Below are 20,317 nucleotides of genomic sequence, written 5' to 3'. Positions count from 1 at the left end.
CTGTGGGGCACTGTGCAGCCCTCACCCTGAACGGCCCTCTCCCGGCCCAATCCTCACGGAGGTTGGCACCGGGGGAGGACGGGACAGCTGCAGAGAGCTCAACATGCAGCACACGGGCCAGCACCTGGGGCCAGTCCTCCAGGGCGAGTAAAGCTGGGACTGAGGGGACCCAGGGTGCATCTGAAGGCAGACATGGCTGACCTCTGAAAGGCCACACGCGCCTGCAAACACAGCAAAAGCAAAGACTAGAAAAAAGAGCTTTTATTTACAAGCACGGGAGTCCCACGGGAACACACGTGTGCACACATGTGCACGCGCACGAGCACGCAGTCCCCACCGCGCCCTCAGTGCCCGATGCGCACCAGCATCACGGTGACGTTGTCAGCTGAGCCCCGCTGCACCGCCTTGCTGGCCAGCCGGTTGCAGGCCGCGTCGTAGCGGGCGTCCACAGCGGGCTTCCCTTCGCGGCTCTGGATCTTCTCATCCTGCCGGCGGGAAAGGGCGCCCATGAGCAGGGGCCTTGCACCCACCCTCTCCCGGGACAGCACCCCCACAAGGAAGGGCTGCCCCCCAGGCTCCACCAGGGCACGCAGGACAAAGGGGCCACTGTGTCTCCCAGGCACAGCTGATGCTGAAACCGCACGCAAGGTAGTCCCATGACAACGGGGACAAGGGTCCTAGGACATGTGCCTGCCTAAGACCTAAGGTGCAGTGGGACACCTGGCCTCTGCCCCAGAGACATCTGTTTATTTTAGAGCGAGGGAGAGGGAGGAAGGAACTGATGTTCGAGAAGAACGTCCAGCGGCTGCCTCCGTACACACCCCGCCCAGGGACCAGGGACCAGACCTGCAGCCCAGGCCTGGGCCCTGACCAGGAAACGGACCGGCAACCTTTCTGCTTGCAGGACGGTGCCTGACCCACTGAGCCACATGGCTGGGCCCAGCGCCATGCCTCACCTCAAGGCAGGACAAGATGAAGTTCACAGCTTCTTCGGGCGTGAAGACTTTGAAGAGGCCATCACAGGCCAGCAGGATGAACCTGCAGTATGGGGAGGGAACAGAAAGGGGTTTAATGGCAAATTTTACAAACTGGCTGGTAAAAACACACACTGGCCCGAGTACTCAAAAGCCAAGAACTTTAAAAAGCCAACTGAAGTTCTTCGAGACAAAAGGTGAAGCTCCTTGACTATCACTGAGTAACTGGCGGGTGCTCGGCAGTGACCTGAGGAAGGACTAACCAAGCGTGAGGCGCTGCACTTTCTTAAAGAAGGGAGTGAGCACCGCAGAACAGCCTTGCACTGTTAGAGCAAACACACGCAGAAACCCGTCTCCACCTCCCTGCTGTGACCGCTTCCCACAACGCAGAGCGGGCGGCTCTCTCCCTCCCTCTCAAACGTCCGTCTGAACAGCGGTGGCGCAGGTGTGCGGTTTCCCTCCAGCACCGAGGATGTCCCTGCTCTCACCACCCCCACCCTCCCCGCCCAGGTCGTGCTCCTCCCCCTTGTTGACTGGGTGTGCTCTTGGCCAGCATCCACCAGCCAGTGGCCTGTGCCTGCCACCACAGAGCCCTGCACGTCCCTGCCCCTCCCAGAGAGGGGCTGCAGCCCAAAGGAGGGCGCTGGCACAGCCCGCAAAGGTGCTGGCCGGGGCAGCACTTGGAAGACCAGAGAGGCTGCGGGGACACAGCTGAGACCCTGGTCTTGGCACGAATGTGCTGGGGCGGGGCTCAAAGCTGCGCCCCAAAGGGCCTCTCCACCCCCTGCGTTCCTCACCACCCTCACCACTCAGTCTGGAGCCCCTGTTCTAAGTGCTTCCTGGCTCAGCTGCCACAGCTCAGCCCCCACCTGGACCAGGGCAGGGGACCAGTCCCTAAGGAGCCAGCTGCCGGCCCCAGGGCCTCATCTTCAGGCAGCTCAGGGTACAACAGGCAACTGTAAGACGGTTCTGTCCCAACCAAGCTCAGCATGAACCCCTGCCCCGCCCCCTCCCCGACGCCCTGGAAGCAAGGTCCAGACTCCTCCGAGTAGAACGCAGGGCCTGTCGCCTCTGTCCCCAGAGTCCCCCGCCACCACGCTCCTATGGCTCCACACCTGGCACCTGCCTGGCTGAGCTCTCCTGTCTTTGTCCCGTCTCCTGTGGGAAGACCTTCTTCCTTCGGCAGGGGCCCTGCCCCCCCTCCCAGGACCCTTGGGCACCGCCCCCCTGTGGGGCCCACTGGCGCAGAGCCGGAGACGCAGCTCCTCAAGGCCTAAGAGCTGGGGGCATGCAGGCTGCACACGCACGTGCCTCTGCGGGCACTCTTACCTGTCATTGGGGGTCAGCTGGCAGCGCCTGATGTCTGGCACGGAGGTGACCCCGCAGCGCTTGTACTGGCCATCCCCAATGGAGCGGGACACTTCCAGCACACCCAGCACACGCCCGTCCCTACAAGGAGGGATGGCATTCAGACCCCACCCGCCAGGCCATGGGTGGGACAACAGGGCAGAGGGACGAGTGATACCTGCAGACGCCACCCTGTCAACCAGCACCGACCCCCCGGGTCGGTGGACCCCCGGGCTCCAAGGCGGCACAGCCGGTGGCCCTCGGTGCCCCCTGGGCTGCATGTTTACGGCTGCACTGGCCTGACCTGACCTGTCAGTCTGCCCAAACAGTGGGATGGCTGGGACTGGACTAGGTAGGGGCCTGGCTTTGTTTTTGTTTCTGTATTTTTTTTTAGATTGCACTTATTTTTAGGGAAGGGAAAGGGCAGGGAGGGGGAGAGAAACATCAATGTGTGATTGCCTCTTGCACACCCCCTACTGGGGACCTGGCCCACAGGTGCCCTGACTGGGAGTTGAACCAGTAACCCTTGCACACAACGGGCACCACTCAGCACAGCACCCCACTTTCACCCGTTCCATGCGTAGGCAGGGGCAGAAAGACGGGGACTCCACGCCGTGAAGCAGAGCTCCATCAGCAGGGAACAACCATCCTTGGCTGGGGCCCCCAGCCCAATTCTGGTGGGCTCCCCACTGTGCGGCAGCCTCAGACCCTCCAGTGTGACGCTGGGGAACCTGGTGCGGGTGAAATCTCAGTGCCGGCTTCTCCTGTACCCGGCTCATCCCAGCACCATGTCCTCACGGTCGGCCGTGTTGCAGCCGTGGCAGAGCCCCTTCCTCTCTGAGGCCGAGCGGCAGTGCACGGCGTGGACGGCCCACACTGGCCGGCTGCTGTCAGCAGTCTCGTGGCCACGGGCGTGCGTGCACACGTCTGTCGAGCCCCTGCCTGCCGTTCCTCTGGGGGCGCACCCAAAGTGGGACTGCTGGTCACACGGCGATCCTACTTCCGATTCCGCAGGGACCTCCCTGCTGTTTCCCCCCAACAGCCCGCAGGCCCGGCTCCACCCCACGAGTGATCCACCCCACGAGTGACTCGCACCAAAGGGGGAGGCCCTGAGCCTGGAGCCAACGGGAGCTGAGAGCCACGCCAGCCACAGCAGCGGTGACAGCCATGGACCCACGCTCGCCCCTCCGAGCAATTGCCCAGGACGAGAGAATCGGACTCACTCTAGGAACAGCACTGCTGACCCTACCAATTTAAAGCAGTATCTGCAAATCAACACAGATATTAGGAACCAAGATTTCAGGCCAAAAGCGCTGTGGCCACCGAGAAGTTAGGAGACAGACCCGCACACTGTTGACCTGGCACGAGAAACGGCCACAGCCTACAATGCCTCCCAGTTCGGGCCGGGCAGGGGCGGAGCTAGCGACGCCCAGGTGAGACCACTGTCCCCAGCCCACGCAGTTGGGTTTAAAGAGGAATGCGAGAGTCCCCCCACCAGCCACAGTGGCGGCCATGTGAGCAGGGAGGGCCCCGGAAGCGATGACTAGAGCCTGCACCCTGAAACCCAAACACGCCGGTGTGCAGGGGTCCACGCAGAACAGAGAGGAGAAGGGGAGAGAAGCGGAGGGCAGACACGACACCCCGAGCCCTGGCCGGGGAGCTCAGTGGGGCAGAGCGCCGCCCGGTGCACCGGGCCTTGGGTTTGGGTCCCAATCAGACTGCGTGTGAGGACCAACCCGTGAACGCGTAAGTATGTGGGACAACAACGGGTGTTTCTCTCTCTAAATGCCAAACACACAAAAAAGAAGAAAACACTGATTTCCACAAGTGCGGAGGGCGACCTTATTCTGCAAACTGGTGACGAAAGACCTAGACGCTCGCCGTGTGTTAAGGGCCACCGCGGGACCGGGCACCATGAGAAGGCAGGCTGACAGGAAGCAGCGTGTTCACGAGATGCCAGGGTGCGTCGCCCCAGGTCGCCGCTGACCACCAGGGACACCCACCCCTTTCCCTCTGGGGGGTGGTCAGCACCACCGCCCAGTGCTGGGCCTCAGCACCTCCAACCCTGACCTCACGGGGCCACTAGGGGAGGCACCCTCGAGGGCAGGGCACCCCCCAAATACTGTTGCTAACAAGGTGTATTTCAATCTAAAGAAGACTTTAGACCGAACTTGCAGTTGACAGGAAATACAGGCGAACAACTGGAATGGTGCCGTGAACAAAGGCACACTCGGGAGGCAGGCGACGCGAGGTCGGCCGACATCACACGTCCCTCCTTCATGGTTCTCTCTGGGGAATTCCCCTAAGGCTGTAGCCTATTCAGTTGTGACAAACGACAGCATTTATGGAAGTTCCCGGAGCCTTTGTAGCAATGCCCCAGAACCAGGCCAGCTCCCTGCCTTCAGACTCTGGGAGGCGTGTTCCTCGTGCGCACGTTCCGCTCCCACTCCCACGGAGCGAGTCCCACAACATACACTCGCCTGCGCCCCAGGGGAGGCCCCGCATGGCCGCACACCGCAGCCTGCAGGACACGGCCCGCTCTCCCCGGGGCCACGGCCGCCCTCTTTGCGCGGCCCCGCGCACCGGCAGCCCCTGCCCCGCGCACCTGACGTTCCCTCCAGCCTTCTGTATTCTCATGCGCTCCTCATACTGCGTGGGGTTGTGCTCCTTGCTGAGGCTCAAGGCTGCGTGTTTCTGGCTCTCCTCATTGTAACGACACAGGATGGCCTGGGAAGACAGGAACGGCAGCAGTGAGCCCGGGAGACTTGTGCTTGGGGCTGCAGAGGAGACGACGGCCAGCACTGGGTCTGCCTGCTGCGGGCAACCGCGGCTCCAAGAAGGGCCCCGATCAGAGTGGCACCAGACACTGGCCAGGGACACTGCCACTCCAGGGGAGCTCTGCTGAAGCCTCGCTAGGACCGTGGACTCTGGCGTAGGTGTGGGAGGGGCACTGAGTGAGCACTGCAGCCCCTTTGGGCCGCCCCCAGCGCCTGGTTCCACAGGAGGTGGAGGGGCACGGGGCAGGTGGACCCAGGGCACTAGATTACCTCGGGGTCACCCTGGGGCTCATGGGAGGCAGCAAAACCCAGAGGGGAGTGTCGTGCCCAAAGCCACACACGGGGCCGGGACTGCAGCCCAACCCTGAAGTCCTTTCTTCATGCCAGCCTCACTCATGCTCTCTTCAAATCCTGTGGTCCCCACACGCACAGGTCCTGCAGAGGGCCAGCCCACCAGGGCAGGGACGGGGCCCTGACACGTTCGTCACACAGCCGTCATGCATCCCCGTTCAGAAATTGAGCCACCCCAGAGCTGCCGGGGCGGGGGCAGCCTGACAAGCGGCAATGGGGTAGAGCTCCGCTCCCGATGAGCAGCAGGGCTGAGGCCGCCCCTGTGGAGGGCCCGTCTCCAGCCCGAAGGTGTTCCCACAGCAGTGACGGGCTGCCTCCGGTGGGAAATGCCCGGCTCCCTGGATGAGTGGCAGCCAGCACGCTCCTGGCACTGGGACTGGGGAGGCGGGGCTCCGAAATCAGAGGTCTGAGGAAGAGCAGAACTGCCACTGCATTGGGACCCGCTCTGACCCAGAGCGCCTGCTGTCCCCGCGGAGCTCGGCCAGGCAGAAAGACGCGGCCGAGTCCTCGTGGTTTTCATCTCACGCCGGATGCCGCTGGCCCCTCCCCTACAGAGCGCTGGTGTCTGGGTGGGCGTGCCAACCACGTACCCGGCTGTCCCCGAGGTTGGCGATGTAGAGGACGTTGTCCACAGCCAGAACACAGGTGGCAGTGGAGCCGTCTTTCCAGGCCGGCTTCCTGGGGGGAGACAGCGGAGAGGGTCAGCCCACCATAGGGGCGCCCTGAGACTCACTTGCTTTCTCCCGCCTGAGGCTGCAGGGCAGTCACAGGGGGCTCACTGGGTGCTGGGCACCCCTGCACAGGCGGTAGCATGAATCAGGAGCAAAGACATGAGTGCGTGCAGGAGCCATACACACACTCCACTCACACGCCGTCCCGTGGTCTCACTTACTGGCTGGAGGCCTGTCTGAGGAACTCTTCGTCCGTGTGCTTGAAAGTGTCCAAAAGGCACCGCCTCACGGTCTTCTCCACGCTGGTTATGTCTCCTGTTATGGAGGGACCAGGGCAGGCGGGAAGTGGCCCTCGCCCTTGTTTTTGAGCTGGGACCCAGGACAGTGTGTCCCCTCCCTACAGGACAGAGCCACCTGCCCTGGTGGTGGCAGGCTCCTGGGTGTAAGGGCCCCGCCCCCGCCCTGCTCCTTTACTGTGCCAGAGCCAGAGTGACGTCACTGAGTCCCTCAAACAGCAAACACCGAGATGGACATGAAGGAAGTTAGTTCTCAGTCTCACCTTTGGGAAATTTCCTGATTAAGTTCTGATGCAAATTCTGTGCAGCAAATTTTGAGGCTCGAATCCCTCCGTGCCCATCAAACACGGCAAAGTAGGAAACCCGGGTTCTAGGAGACAGCGAGAGAGCCGAGTCACAGTCCTCCGGAGGCACAGGCTGCCCGGCCTACCGGCAGCGGCGGACACCGACTCATGGAGGACGCCCACTGCTGAGGGGCCAGTCACTGCCAAGAACGGGACGCAGGCGGTGACACTGATGGAGACACACGGTCAAGTGACTTTCAAAGTATTTTAAAATTAAAACACACTTGTTTGAAAAACCAAGGTCTATAAACTCTGATTTTTCACAGAAGATGAAACTAAAATCTAAAACTTTTATTTTTAGATTTTATTTATTTACTTTTAGAGGGGAAGGGAAAAAGGGAGGGAGAGAAACATCAATCAGTTGCCTCTCATGGCCTACAACCCAGGCACATGCTCTGATCTGGAATCAAACTTGTGACCTTCCAGTTCACAGGCTGGTGCTCGACCTACTGAGCCACACCAGCCAGGGCCAAAACTCTTCTCTATCGAACCCAGACTTAGTTTTAAACACTAAGACACAGAAAAGCAATGATTAATCCGGGACAGTCAAAAAGGTCTGTGAGGCCCTGAATGGTGTGACCCAGTGGGTTGGGCACCTTCCTGCAGAGCGGAGGGTGCCCAGTTTGATTCCCGGTCCAGGCACATGCCTGGGCTGCAGGCCAGGTCCCAGTCAGGGAACGCAAGAGGAAGCTGACCAATGTTTCTCTCCCGTGATCTCTCTCTCTCTCTCCCTTCCCCTCTCCCTACAAATAACAAAATAAAACACTAAAAAAATCTGTGCGGACCTGGGGCAGCTTAAGGGTTGTCACCCAAACTTGGACAGATTCTCAAAGCCTATCTCACCGGACCAGTCCTACCCCCATCAGGTGTGCCAGAAAGCTCACACAGATGCGGAATAAACGACATGAAATAATAAACTGTTTCACAAAGAAGAGAACACAAATGCCTGCGCAAAATGACACTTTCCCTGCAGCCCCTCTTCAATCAGGGGAACCAGGAGCCGTGGGGGGAAGCTCCTGAAGGCACGGAGCTGGGCACCACTCTCTGGTGGCAGGGCGCCGTGTTCCCGATGACACCCCCCCCCGCCACAGGTGCTCCCCCCTCCCACCAGGGCTCTCCTCACGACCCTCTCCCAGCTTTAGAAGCAGCTCCAAAGCACGGCCACCATCCTGGGGGGCAGCGAGTACACACAGAGCTGGAGTCCCCTCCCAATGTGTCCAGGCTCCCTGCAGGGCCACCACCTTCTGGTGACCAGGCCTTATCTACTGGACAAAAGCCACAAGCACCAATGGCTCCAGCATACTAAATGTTAATGACTACCTGGTGTCAGTTAATGGCTGTTACATAAAGATATAAGTAATTATTATATACATAAATGTATTTTTTAAAATACTTTATTGATTTTTAGAGAGAGGAGAAGGGAGGGAAAGGAGGAGAGAAACATCAGTGTGTGGTTGCCTTTCACATGTGCCCTGACTGCAGACTGAACCTGCAACCCAGGCACGTGCCCTCCCCTGGAATCGAACCGCTGACCCATCGCTCTGTGGGGCACCCAACCAAACGAGGCCCACTGGCCGGGGCAACATCATGCTCACTAGCAACCACCTCCCTGTACCGCCTCTCCTGTGCTGGGCTCGTGGAGCCCTCGCTGGCTGCCCTCGCTGGCAGGGTCTCTCAACTGCAGCGCCACTGGGGTGTGGAGCTGCTCAGCTCCAGCTCGAGATGTCTCAGGAGCTGCAGGGAGTTTGGCAGCGCCCAGGCCTCCCTCCCCAGATGCCCGTGACACACCCTTCCACCCTCCGTGACAACCAGCGTCAGAGGGAGGGCAGAGAGCCGCCCTCGCCGACCCGAGCCGCTCCAGTCTCTGTGCCTTTCCAACACATGTGGGGTGGACGAAGCCCCGAACTGCGGCCCCAGCTGCCCCCGGACACTGTTCCTTGTGCCAGCAGGTTGGCAGGGGCGCACACACTCACATGAGGGACGAGGGCGGCCTGCACTCCGCCGTGATGTCGTTCAGGATGACGTGGGCGTCCTGCATCTCCTCCCGCTCACCCTTGCGCTCAGCCACGTAGCCTTTCAAGCCAAAGATCACTGAAGAGGCTGAGGAGGGAGAGCAGAGAGCCAATACAGAACGGGGCCCGCGGGAGCCCGGGCCCCAGAGCAGACGAGTGGGCGGCTGGCTGGCCAACTCCCAGCGGGCACAATCCTCCCCCACCCCAACCACAGCCAGTCTGAGGCTGCACCGGACTCGAGGGTCAGAGCAGCGCCTGCAAGGCTGGACAGTGCAGAGGCGGCAGTGGACGGCGCAGGTCAGTGCAGGACAGCCCTGCGGAGGCGTCAGCCAGAGCACCAGAGGGCAGTGGGCAGCTGCAGCCCCAAAGGGGTCAGCATGGGGGAAGGGACCCGTGCAAGTCTGCTTTTGTTAACCCCTTAGTGAAAACAGAGAAACTCCTGTTGAGAGAAACATTAGAGGAGTTTCTCCAAAGGTTCTGGCGGACACCTAGAAACAGGTGATTTCTCCGCTTGAGGCAGGCAGAGACCTTGAACAGCTGGGGAGACCAGGGGCTTATCCTCTGAGGACGACAAGGACAAAGGAGCCCACTGAGGCGGACACCTCTCTCTCTGTTGCACCCAGGCCAGCTCAAGCTCGCTTTCTGACCCCTAGGGCCGTGCAAATAACATGGAGCGTGCGTAAACGCCGTTCTCTCTGGACTGGCCTGCGGAGCTAACCACAGAGTCAGCACCCGGGTCACCAGGCCATGAGCAAAGACAGGGATCCAAGGCGGGCGAACCGCTCCCTGCACAGGGCTCCGTGGAGACTCCAGTGGGTTCCAGCCCACGGGAGGCAGAGACTGAGGTGGGAGCAAGCTCCAGGGATTGGTTTGCAAAAAGGGAGCCCTACCGGCTTCTTAAACAGACACACAGAGGGCGTGGCACCGCCAGAAAGCTGAGCTGGGTGTGGCTCTGGGTGCGTCTAGATTACGGAGTCTAATACGTGTGTTTTCAAACTGTCTGAAAACCTTTACAAACTTTCTTTTCCACAAGCTCTTCACCGCCATTCTCCTCTTCCTCAGAGGGCTTTCTCTTCGCTGCCTTCCCTTCACTCTTTACTGGCGGGGGCAGCAAGGTGTCAGGAGAACCTGGAAACGAGGGGAGAGCCAGACAGAAACAGCTGTAAGTGGATGACAGGATTCCCCCCCAACCCCCCACCCCCTGGCGCAGCAGCTGACCCCTGCCTGCCCAGGGGGTCTGCGGAGCGGGGGGAGTTGGGGTTCTGGAGGTCCAGGGCTCTAGCGCACACACGGTGTCCTGCAGCTGCAGGCCTGATCTACGAACAGGGAGCTGGCTGTCCAAAATCTGCAAAGTGACCCATACTGAACAAGCTCAAAAAAATACCAAGCACTCAAAAGGCTTAAAATGAGGTGACAGGCAGGCTTTAAGAACTGTAGGGATCCCGAAAGGCAGAGCAGGGCTGTGGAGGCCCCGGCCCAGAGGGACGGGCAGCACTCACAGAAGACCGGAGCACGCCTGCGCCACGCGGCTTGGAGCGGCCCACTTCCAGATCCCCACCCTGCCCACCCTGCGCCCCAGAGCCAAGTCCTCGGCCTTCCAGCCCGGAAATGGAGGGGGGTGAGGGTGTGAAGCACTGGTCACAGTGCTCGGCCCACCAAGCGTCTAACCACAAGCAGCTGCCGTCACAGCCGACGGCCCTGCGTGTCCTCTGCGCTCGGCTGTAAACACGCCACCACTCACTCAGCTCCTCTGCTCGGGGTGCTTCCGGTGTGGAGCGAAAAGGGAGATAAAGTCCCTGTATTTTGTGATCCGTCCTCTTTCAAGTAACTGACTCTTCTACTTCACACAGCAGAATAGCAAGCAAACCCCGCCCGTAACAAGGCAGAGTCACCGAGAAAACACCCTGCGAGTTTCCACAGACGGAGCTAGGGCCCCTCCGGTAGCAGCCCCCCACTGCTGGTGCTCCGTCCCCCAGGGGCACGCGAAGGCCCACCCGGGCGTTCGAAGTGCAGGACAAAGGAGGTTTTGAGCCACGTTCTCAACTTCCTGTCGCTCACACTGCAGCCAGAGACCCTGGTCCGCCTTGTGGGGATTTACTTTCTGCCCTACAGGTGGTCAGTCTGTGTAGAGGGTTTGCCTGCTTGAGAAGGATGTCTGCTCAAGAAATCGAAAAGATTGGACCCAAGATCGGATTCTAGATCACAAAAAATTCAGATTCGTTAACAGTTTACTTGAAATCTTCTAAGTTGTAACCAGTTTATTGTCTACTGCCCTACGGATAACTATTAAGATGTAGCTATGTCAACTCTTGTTTAGTTTTATTAAATCTGTTAAGATCCCTGTTTGCACGCAACTTTTTTTTAGAAGATTTTATTTACTTATTTTTCAAGAGGGGGAAAGGTGGAAAAAGAGAGGAGAGAAACATCAATGCAGGGTTGCCTCTTATGCGCTCCCCACGGGGGGCCTGGCTTGCAACCCAGGCATGTGCCCTGACTAGGAATCAAACCAGCGACCCTTTGGTTCACAGGCCGGTGCTCAATCCACTGAGCCATGCCAGCCAGACCTGCACACAATTTTCATTGTAACTAAAAGTACTGTCTTTACTGGGGAGGAGTTAGGCTAAATTGTATGAGTGTCCTGTAACTTTTTAGTTTAGCTATATAAGACGGTTATACTATTTTTTCTAAACCCAGGAACTACACTGATTGAGTTCCTATCTCCTAGACCAATCCCCACAATTTTAAGGTAACGAGTTACTAACACAAAGCAGAGACCTGGAAAGCAGGGACTCTGTCTGACGACACACAATGTCCTCACCCCAGGGGACTCGGTGCTAGAAGCTCTCAGACGGGAAGGAGTGTGAGGTTCCTCACTGTGACAACCTGGGGGAATCTGATTTGTTCTTACCTGCTACCCACGTAACTGGATGGAAAAAGAAGCATTAACTTCTTTTTCTTAGGTCCTGAATTTAGGTTCTGAATTTCACAATCCCGCATGGGGTCTATACCACCAGTCCATAAACCAGTGTCTTTTTTACTTCATTTTCTTTCTTTTTTTTTTTAAAGATTTTATTTATTTATCTTAGAGGGGAAGGGAAGGAGAGAGAGAGAGAGAGAGAAATATCAATGTATGGTTGCCTCTCATTTGTCCCCTGCTGGGAACCGGGAACCAGGAACTGGCCTGCAACCCAGGCATGTGCCCTGACTGGGAATTGAACCGGGATTGTGTGGTTCGCAGGCCCGCGCTCAATCCACTGAGCTACGCCAGCCAGGGCTTCTTTCTTTTTCTTAAAAAAAGATTTTATTTACTTTTAGAGAGAGGGAGAAACATCGATCGGCTGCCTCTCACAGGCGTCCCCAGCAGGACTTGGCCCACAGCCTGGATATGGGCTCTGACCAGGAATCGAACTGGCGGCCTTTCGCTCTGCAGAACGGTGCCCAACCAACTGAGCCACACCGGTCAGGGCCAGACTTCCTCTTCTTAAATCAGCATTTTAATATAAATGGCACAAAACAGAAGACCTGTTCATCTGCATGTAGGGTCTGGGAAACTGGACACATTGAAAGTGCAATTCATGTGACTGGACTCACGGCTGCACGCACTGGGGGAGCACGTAACAAGGGAAGCCGCAACGACAGAGCCCGACATACAGAGTCAGCAGCGGAGTCCAAAGTAAATGAACCACTTAACTCTTGGTTCGTAGTCGGCTGCAAGAGGCCGAAGCCCAGTGGGAAAAGCCACCCCAAAATGGATGCAGAGTCTCAGCAGCTGACCTTTGCGGCTTCCACACGGTGGAGCCCATTCAGCGTAAACAAGGCTGAGCCACCCTGCAGCTGGGCGTCCTCCGAAACCCTGCGCGGGGCTGCCGATGAATGGAATGTGAGAGTGAAATGAGAGTGAAATGAGAGTGAAATGAGAGTGAAATGAGGGCCGCCCCCGGTGGCACGAGGGTGTCCCTGCCACTTACCTGACTCACCGCTGCTGGCTGGTGGGAGGTCGTCAAAAAGCAGAGGTCCCCCTGGCCCTGAAACACAGCAGGACACTCAGTGAGCCCACAAACCTGGCGGGGGGCGGGGCATGAGGATCAGAACCCATCCCACTGGGACATCTGTGCAGGCCACTGAAACACACTCGGCACTTCGTCCCTCCAGCGGCTGCTCATGCTGGTTAAGTCACATGGCAAATACGGTCTCGACCCCACCCGCAATTCCTACCCTGGAAAGGAAACGAGCCCCTGCCTCAAAGAGTCACGACTTAGTTCAGCAACAACGCTCCCAACTGAGCCAGAGCAAACCGCTCGGCACTTCCCGCGGCTTCTCAGAGCCCGTGACTCGCGGGTTTCCTGCCTTACCTGACGCCACGGACTCCCAACTTACGGCAGCCCACAGCCTAAAACCTCTGCGCACTGGAAACGGGGGAAGGGGAAAGGCTGAGACAACTGCCACCCCAGGGCGACACGCGGACACACACCTGGGAGAGCCTGGAGACTGTACCTGAGTCGGCACCGCTGGCCGGAGGGAGGTCGTCAGAGAGCGGGGGTCCCGTCTGGCCTTCTCTCCCTAGGACACAGAACACGGGCTGAGCGCTCGGCCATGGGGAGGGGATTGGAGACACGTTCGCCGTTAGGTCCAATTTTTCTCCTCTTGTGGGACAGAGTTTATCTTTAAAAATGTTTTCTTCACCACTAAACATGGACGCTGGTTTCCAGCAGTTACCGTCAACGAGAAAGCAACAAAAGATGACCCAACAAACAGGCTTTCTGAGGGCCACTGAGTATTTTGAGAAACCCACTACTTTCCTGGATAATTTCATTATTGAAATCAACAAATATGTTTAAATCTTTTTTTAAAAAAGTGAATCCTGGGAGGAAACAAACTGATTCTAGAGCAAGAAAACCATCTGGTACTGGCCACAGAGGGACAGACTCTCCAAAGACCCAGGAGTCTTAGCAAACTCCTCTCAACGGCCTTCTGATCTGACCACCACGAGGACTCGCGGGCACACGAGAACCGAGATGAGGCTGAGGAGACCCCACGCCCCATTGGACAGCCCCCCATAGAGCCCGACTCAACACACATCCACGGAGCAAATTCGGAGTTTCGGCTTCTCTGAGATAAAGCCGGAGCGAGCCGAGCAAGTCTCGTAGCTGAAATCTGAACGTTTACACAGCGCGTGGCTGAAAGGGTTCTACTCGATCATCCCTTTCCACATGACACGGAACCACCACTCCTCACTCTCCGCCCGCCCCCGAGATTCTACGGAAGCCACCAAACCCCCATGACCCAGCAGGCAGGGCCACTGCCCAGGGGCCACGACCCCCACACACCGACCGGGCACGGCGGGTCCCAGCCCCGTTCCTCGGGGTTCAAGTGCAGAAATGTGCCACCGAAAGACCAGTTCATCCACAGGGTCTTTTTGCCTCCACGTAGAAGTGAACTGGGTACCAGTTCTACGCTTGTAAAAACAAAAATTTTCATTAAAATTAATAAACTTCAAAGAAAGGAAATTTCTCCAGTAGTCTTTGGGTCAGAAGTACCTTGAATACCTGATAAATTCCTGATTTAACAAAAAGTAGTTCCTTTGCCTAGACCCGACATAGAAAATGTCTGTTCACTAAAGTGCACTCTTATCCCTCGAGATTACCCTTAACGAATTAAATAGTTGCAAATACTTTCGCTTTTCTCACAAGCGGCAGAAAGACTCTGGGAAGCCCCCTGAACGCAGCATCAGGACATTCGACGGCACTCTGGACGGCCTGGCCAGTGTGGCTCAGCTGGCTGCAGCCTCGTCTAGAACCGAAAGGCCCCGGCTCGATTCCCAGGCAGGGGGCCCCTCTCTCCCTCGAGTCCCTCCCCAGAAGCCGTGGAGACAGTGCGGAAGCACACTGCCTACAGCGGGGAGCACGCGTTGCGCTCCCACCCGCCCCCAGGGCCCAGCCCAGGCCTGCACAGCGGGGCCGCTCCTTCTGTCTGCAGAGGCACTGGCAGGCAGGTCCCACCAGACCAGCCCCCACCGGCGGGGCACGCGGACCGCGTCTGGTCTCTGGTCTCGAGCTCAGGGAGCGATGGTGCGCTGGGCAGCCTCCCCCCCAGACCACCCCGCCACCGGACTGCTGGTTGGGGGTGTGCATGCCTGGGCTCTGGCACGGGCGGAGGGCTGCCTGCTCCTGGGAAAGCCAAGCGAGGGGCAGCTCCCTGCACACTCCAGAGAGCGGCCATTTCTGGACGGCCTCTCCAGCACACGGGCGGTGCTGTGCGCGCGCAGGCGGCGGGCTGTCCGGATACAGCCTGGCACCACTTTTCCAGTGGGCCACTGTCTTTTCTTACTAATTCCTACGAGCCTCTCCCTTATCACCAACAGCAGCCTTTAGTAATACGGATTACAAGTATTTTCTCTCATTTCAACTTTTGCCTCATGTTATTTTGCCCTGAAGGAATTTTTTAGTTTTATATAGTTAAATCCATTTTCATTTTTTATGACTCAATTTTTTTCTTGCTTAACCTTGAAGTTTTATAACTAGCCTAGGTTTCCTAATACCTTAACATTACTTAATACTTACAGGTCTAACTTTAGAAGCCATGCTTTAGGGTGACCTGCAAGCACAGGCCTAGGCCAGCTGCGGCCGCCGCCTGTGGCTCTGCACTGGGACCCTCCCCTCGTCCGGCGCACCAAGCACAAGCTGTCCAGCCTAAAGACACCACTGAGCCAGGACGCCAGGCGGAGGAGCCCCGAGAGTTCCATTTCTGCCTGATACGAGCAAATGCACTTCCTCTTCTAGACAGACTGGACACCCGGCCTCTACGGATGTGACTTGCGCAGGTCCATTCACACACAAATTTTCCTTCCCATCAACCGGAACAGTTTGAGGGTCACCACCACGGTTGGGAGTCCCCGCAGAGAGGCTGCAGTCACGTATGTCGTGGCAGCGGACTCCCACTGGGCGAGAGGTCGGCGCCCAACCTCTGCAGGGGCTGAGGGTCGACTGTGTGTGTCAGCTCGATTCAGCCATCACACACCTGCAAGGCACGGGCGAACAGTGCTGACTTTGCACAGAACCTGAAAACCCGCACAAGCACACCTTGCTTTGCTCTGCTCCCCGTCACCACACTTCAGAGGCGTCACTGTCTTCACCAACTGAAGGCAAGACCCTCCACCTGCAGAACCACGACTCACGTCGGCGAGACACTCTGCACCCTGGCCTGTGCCTGAAACTGCTCTGAGGCTGTGCTGTAGTCCTTCTATGCCTCTCTTCAAACCATAAACGTGTCAGAGGTTTGGAAGCTGGGGCATCAGATATGATGTACACACCAAACAAACAACACAACACAACACACCTGATGTATCTGAGCGGTGTGCCATTTCCTCCCACTGGATGCTGAAGTGTTTCTGTGAAATCCACTCAGAGCGCATTTCCCGTTTAAACAGCCATTGGAGTTCACCCCGCACGCAGGAGCCCGCACTGGGCACGCGCCGCACCCCTACCAAGCACCCCTACCAAGCCCCGCAGCTGTGAGTGGGGGACAGCGAGTTGGCAGGGGGGACTGGCTGGAGTCTGAGTCCCAGAAGACTCCCGTTTCCTGCCTCAGCTCAGAGGTTTGTGGCACCCGCCCCCCCCCCCTCCGTATGAGGGTTGCTGTGGTGCAGTTCCGCCTCATCCTTGGGCCCACAATGCGATGCCAACCTTATTTTCCATTCACGTTCTCCATTTTTTATTTTATCAGTCGATACCATCAGTTTTCTGAAACAAGTATGGCACTTAATTTTCAAATATCATGGCATTGCCACAGGTTGTGATATCAGATGCGGTTCTAATCCAAATGACTGTTTCACCCTGTGAAACCGCACGCTGGTGGCGGCAACTGACTACCCGTCAGGGGACTTTGGACCCCAAGCCTGTGGCTACCGAGTGCCCGCACTCCCAGGTGCCCACCACCTACCAACACATACACCTTGTTTTTAAAGGCACTCCCAGCCAGGAGGGCCTGTGACGGGGCTGGTGCCCCCAGAAGGCAGCGAGGGTGTCTCGGCCCCTCCAGGGGAGGGGGCTGGAGTGCCCTGCTTCTGGTCCCAGGCTTCTCACCAGGGTGAAAGGTACAATGCAGTCATATGGAGAGAACCAGGTACCTACACGCACGGTGCTGGGCGGCTGTAAGACTTACAGGTGGGGACGGGCCACTTCGTAAGGCATATAAACACCTGATCACTATGTCGTACACCTGAAACTAACAATACTGATGTCAACTGTAATTTAAAAAAATCGTAAAAGGCCATCAGGTGTTGCACCATCCCAAGGATGCCTCCCTCTACGCCACAGGTGTCAACCACAAGGCCAAGGGGCCCCATCCAGCCCCCCACCTGGTTTCATCCAGCCCCCCCCCCTTGTTTCTACCCAGTGGCAGCACTGAGCTCTCCCTGTTGAGCAGTAGTTACATTTACACTGTCCTAAAGTTTCATTGGGCCCTGATGTGGCCCCGTGAAAATGAGTCTGACACCCCTGCTCTAAATAGACCCAAACAGATTTCGGGTAGAAAGTTATGGAGATTCTTTTGTAAATGATAAGCTTATAGGCACACCTGCAAAGCTAAATTCTGGCCCAAATACTCGGATACGACTTGTCCTCACCAACAGTTACAAAGCCAGCTTCATGCCCAACTAGAACCACCTAGAAAACCAATGGCCAGACTCAGGGGCTCCAGCACCATTTACTCAGGCATTTCTGCACCAGCAGAACGGTCAGTGAGGGCAGGACCGCGCTAGTGCCATTACTGGGAACAATGGCAGAGACTGGCTAGGCCCACAGGCCTGCACCCACGCGTGGAGGAGGGCAGAGCCACCTTCTCTGCGGGGCCCCAGGGCGCAGTACTACTCCACGCAGGGCGCTCAGGCAAAGTGAAGAACGAGCGGAACGTCTCGGAGCACTTCGTTGCTCTGCCTGGGGTCTCTGCCCATTGCAACTGCGCGCATCTCCTGAGACCTAAGTCTCGCACCGCCGCATTCCGGCCTCTATCCAGGCACAAGCATTGCTCCAGCCCTCGGCAGCTCCCGGGGCCCCCTGCGTTGGTCCGTCTATCTCCATCGTGTGCACTGAGAACTCAGTTCTCAGAAAGGAAAGGACGGTCTCGTTCACCCCAGCGCCCTGGCAGCAGTTCCGAAAAACCCGAATTTGTTTTTTAAGCGTCCCAGGTTTTCTACCACCAAGTTAGGTTTGGAAATAAGCACGGAAACGTGAACAGGCCTTGCCGGATCACACCTAGGGTGGTCGTAATCCACCGGACATACAGCACTCACAAAGGCACTGGTTTCGCCCGGCTGGTGCGTGGGGCTCCCACCCCAACCGCAGGGGTCGCACCCGTGGTCGGGGCCGTGGCTGATGGAGGGCCTGGCCCGCGCCCCCGGCTCTGGGCAGAGAGGGGCTTCCTGTGACCTGAGAGACACGGGAAACTACCACCAACCGAAAAACCAGAGGTACAGAGCATGCCTCAAAACCGCGAAGGATGACGCTGGTGATCCCTTCCATCTGTGGGGTAAAAACAAAGCACAACAAAACCCTGAACCCACGCCCACGCGGAATCGCGCTGTACGAGGGACAGCGGTTTGGACGCAGGCCGGCGGGCAGGGCCCGGACCGCGCGCCACGTGCGAAGGCTGCGGACCCCGCGCGGGGCCCAAGGGTGGCGGGCCTGGAGCTGGGCGAACGGCGCGGGGGGCCGCACACAAAGGCCGCGGCGGCCGGCGCTGCCCTCGGCCCGTGCCCCGAGCGAGCCCTTTCTTCCTACGCAGTGAACATGGCGGAGGCTCCGAGGCTCCGGGGCTCCGGGTACGCGCGCTGGGCCGCCCGGGGGCAGGCCGCGCTCGCTCTCCCGCTCCGCCCGCCTCCGGCGCCGCGGGCCTCCATGCGGCCGCTGGTCCACTCTGTCGCCTGCCCCCTTCCCCTCGCCAGCAGGGCGGCCACTGGCTTACCGGCAGGAGGGCGCAGCGAACGCTCGGGCTCTGGAAGGTCCCCGAACAGGTCCATGGCGGAGGGCTGGGCGGCGGCGGAGACAGACGCGCAGCCTGAGAGCGGCGGCGGCCTCCACACCCGGTGGCAGCGGCTGCGGCAGCGTCGGCGGGGCGGCGGCGGCCTGGGCGCCGTCAATCACCCGAAGGCGGGCCAGGAACGCCGCCAATCAGCACTCGGCGTGGGCCGGCCACCCCAGAGTCCTGCGCGCGAGAGAGGCGGGGCGGTGAGGGGGGCGGAGCGCAGGCGCGCAGAACGCTGGGGCCGCGGAGCGGACTTCCCGGCTACCATTTTTCCCCCTGACCTGCGGTCCCCCGGTCTTCCGTGGCCGTGGTGTCTGCTCATTGAAGGCCGGCCCAAAGAGAAATGCCTGCGCTCAAGAGCCTCTATAGTGAGCCCAGATGTCTGGGCAACTTCCGTGGAGCTTTTCACGTGCGTCCGCCCGGTCTTCCTCCCCCTTACGGGGACGAGCCTCCGTTCCTGGCCTATTCATTGCAGCAATGGTGAAACCGAGGCCAGATAGAGCGGCCCGGCGCGTTAGGACTGAAACCAGCTAAGATGCAGGATGGACAGGAGGCATTCCTCCGGAAGGTGGGGGGAGCAGGAAAGAGCGGCTTTCGGGAGGTGTTGCAGAAAAGGGCAGAGGGCTGTTCGCCTATCCAAGTGTGCAGGAAGAGGGGCCACGTGTTAAACCTGAGAAGCTCGGGAGGCCTGCCTGGCGGCCTCCCAAAACTCAGAGACCTCGAGTAACCACACGGGGTGGTCCGAAATGAAAACTTAACCAAAAACAAGTCATGGTAGGTAGACATGTCCTAGGTGGGTGTCTTCCCTGACAACGGTCAGACTTTCCCTTAACTGAGCCTGTCGTCTTCGTGCAGGTGTGCTGACATAGCTTTGGAGTATCAGGGTACTCGGGGCAGTGCCTTCTTTCCCAGATCCCTCGGGACGCAGCCTCCCTCCAGGTTTGCTCCCCGCACGCTGTCCTGCGTGTTGTAAATGTTGACTGTTACCTGCCCTGTACACACCAGTGTAAGTGAAGCACGCGTCTCTGGTTTTTATTGTTCCAGAGGCTCCCCTTTATTAGATTAGGGCGCTTACAAGCGCCCTAATCTACCACCAGTGGATTGCCCGTAACCCCCTTTATACATCCACAAGCTGCAAAACTTCCCCCAGCATCTGGCATGTAAGAGATACATAAATTGATTGCTTGGATGAGTGAATAAGTGAATAGATGAGTGTGTCCATTTTTTGATGCCCGAAGGACACGACACAGCCCTCCCACCTCCAGTGTATCCGGAAGGGGAGAGCTGAGGGTGCTCAGAGCTGCCGAAACGAAGCTTGCTAGTTTGCTCTTACGAAGCGATCATCTAGTTCTGATTGGAGCTCAAGGAAAGCATCTATGTGGCGGGTGGTGTTTCCCAAAGTTTCCTGCAACAATAGTGCTCATCCTACATGCTCTTCCGAAACATGTCCTCGTCACTTCTCCCATCAAGAGGCAGCTGAGTCTGCCCCTTGAACCAGAGAGTGGAAGAGGTTCAAGTTATGACT

The 20,317-nt window shown here is 58.3% G+C and overlaps 1 protein-coding gene across 1 annotated transcript; it reads right to left on the bottom strand.

The window, feature by feature from the left end:
- Nucleotides 1-246: 246 nt before the first annotated feature.
- Nucleotides 247-18,892, bottom strand: ILKAP (ILK associated serine/threonine phosphatase). Its single transcript, XM_037069202.1, has 12 exons — nucleotides 18,733-18,892; nucleotides 13,267-13,332; nucleotides 12,741-12,797; nucleotides 9,781-9,900; nucleotides 8,734-8,860; nucleotides 6,680-6,786; nucleotides 6,342-6,435; nucleotides 6,040-6,127; nucleotides 4,927-5,048; nucleotides 2,304-2,423; nucleotides 957-1,038; nucleotides 247-485 (listed from the first exon to the last, which is right to left on the bottom strand). Exons 1-12 carry the CDS (start codon nucleotides 18,785-18,787, stop codon nucleotides 345-347), a joined length of 1,179 nt encoding a protein of 392 aa, XP_036925097.1. The 5' UTR covers nucleotides 18,788-18,892; the 3' UTR covers nucleotides 247-344.
- Between the last annotated feature and the right edge of the window lie 1,425 nt (nucleotides 18,893-20,317).

This window comes from Sturnira hondurensis, unplaced genomic scaffold (genome assembly GCF_014824575.4).
Source record: "Sturnira hondurensis isolate 20B ecotype Veracruz unplaced genomic scaffold, ASM1482457v3 Scaffold0018493, whole genome shotgun sequence".
NCBI lineage: Eukaryota > Metazoa > Chordata > Mammalia > Chiroptera > Phyllostomidae > Sturnira > Sturnira hondurensis.
Note: the sequence above shows the minus strand (reverse complement) of the source record. Positions and strands in the feature narration are given on the sequence as shown.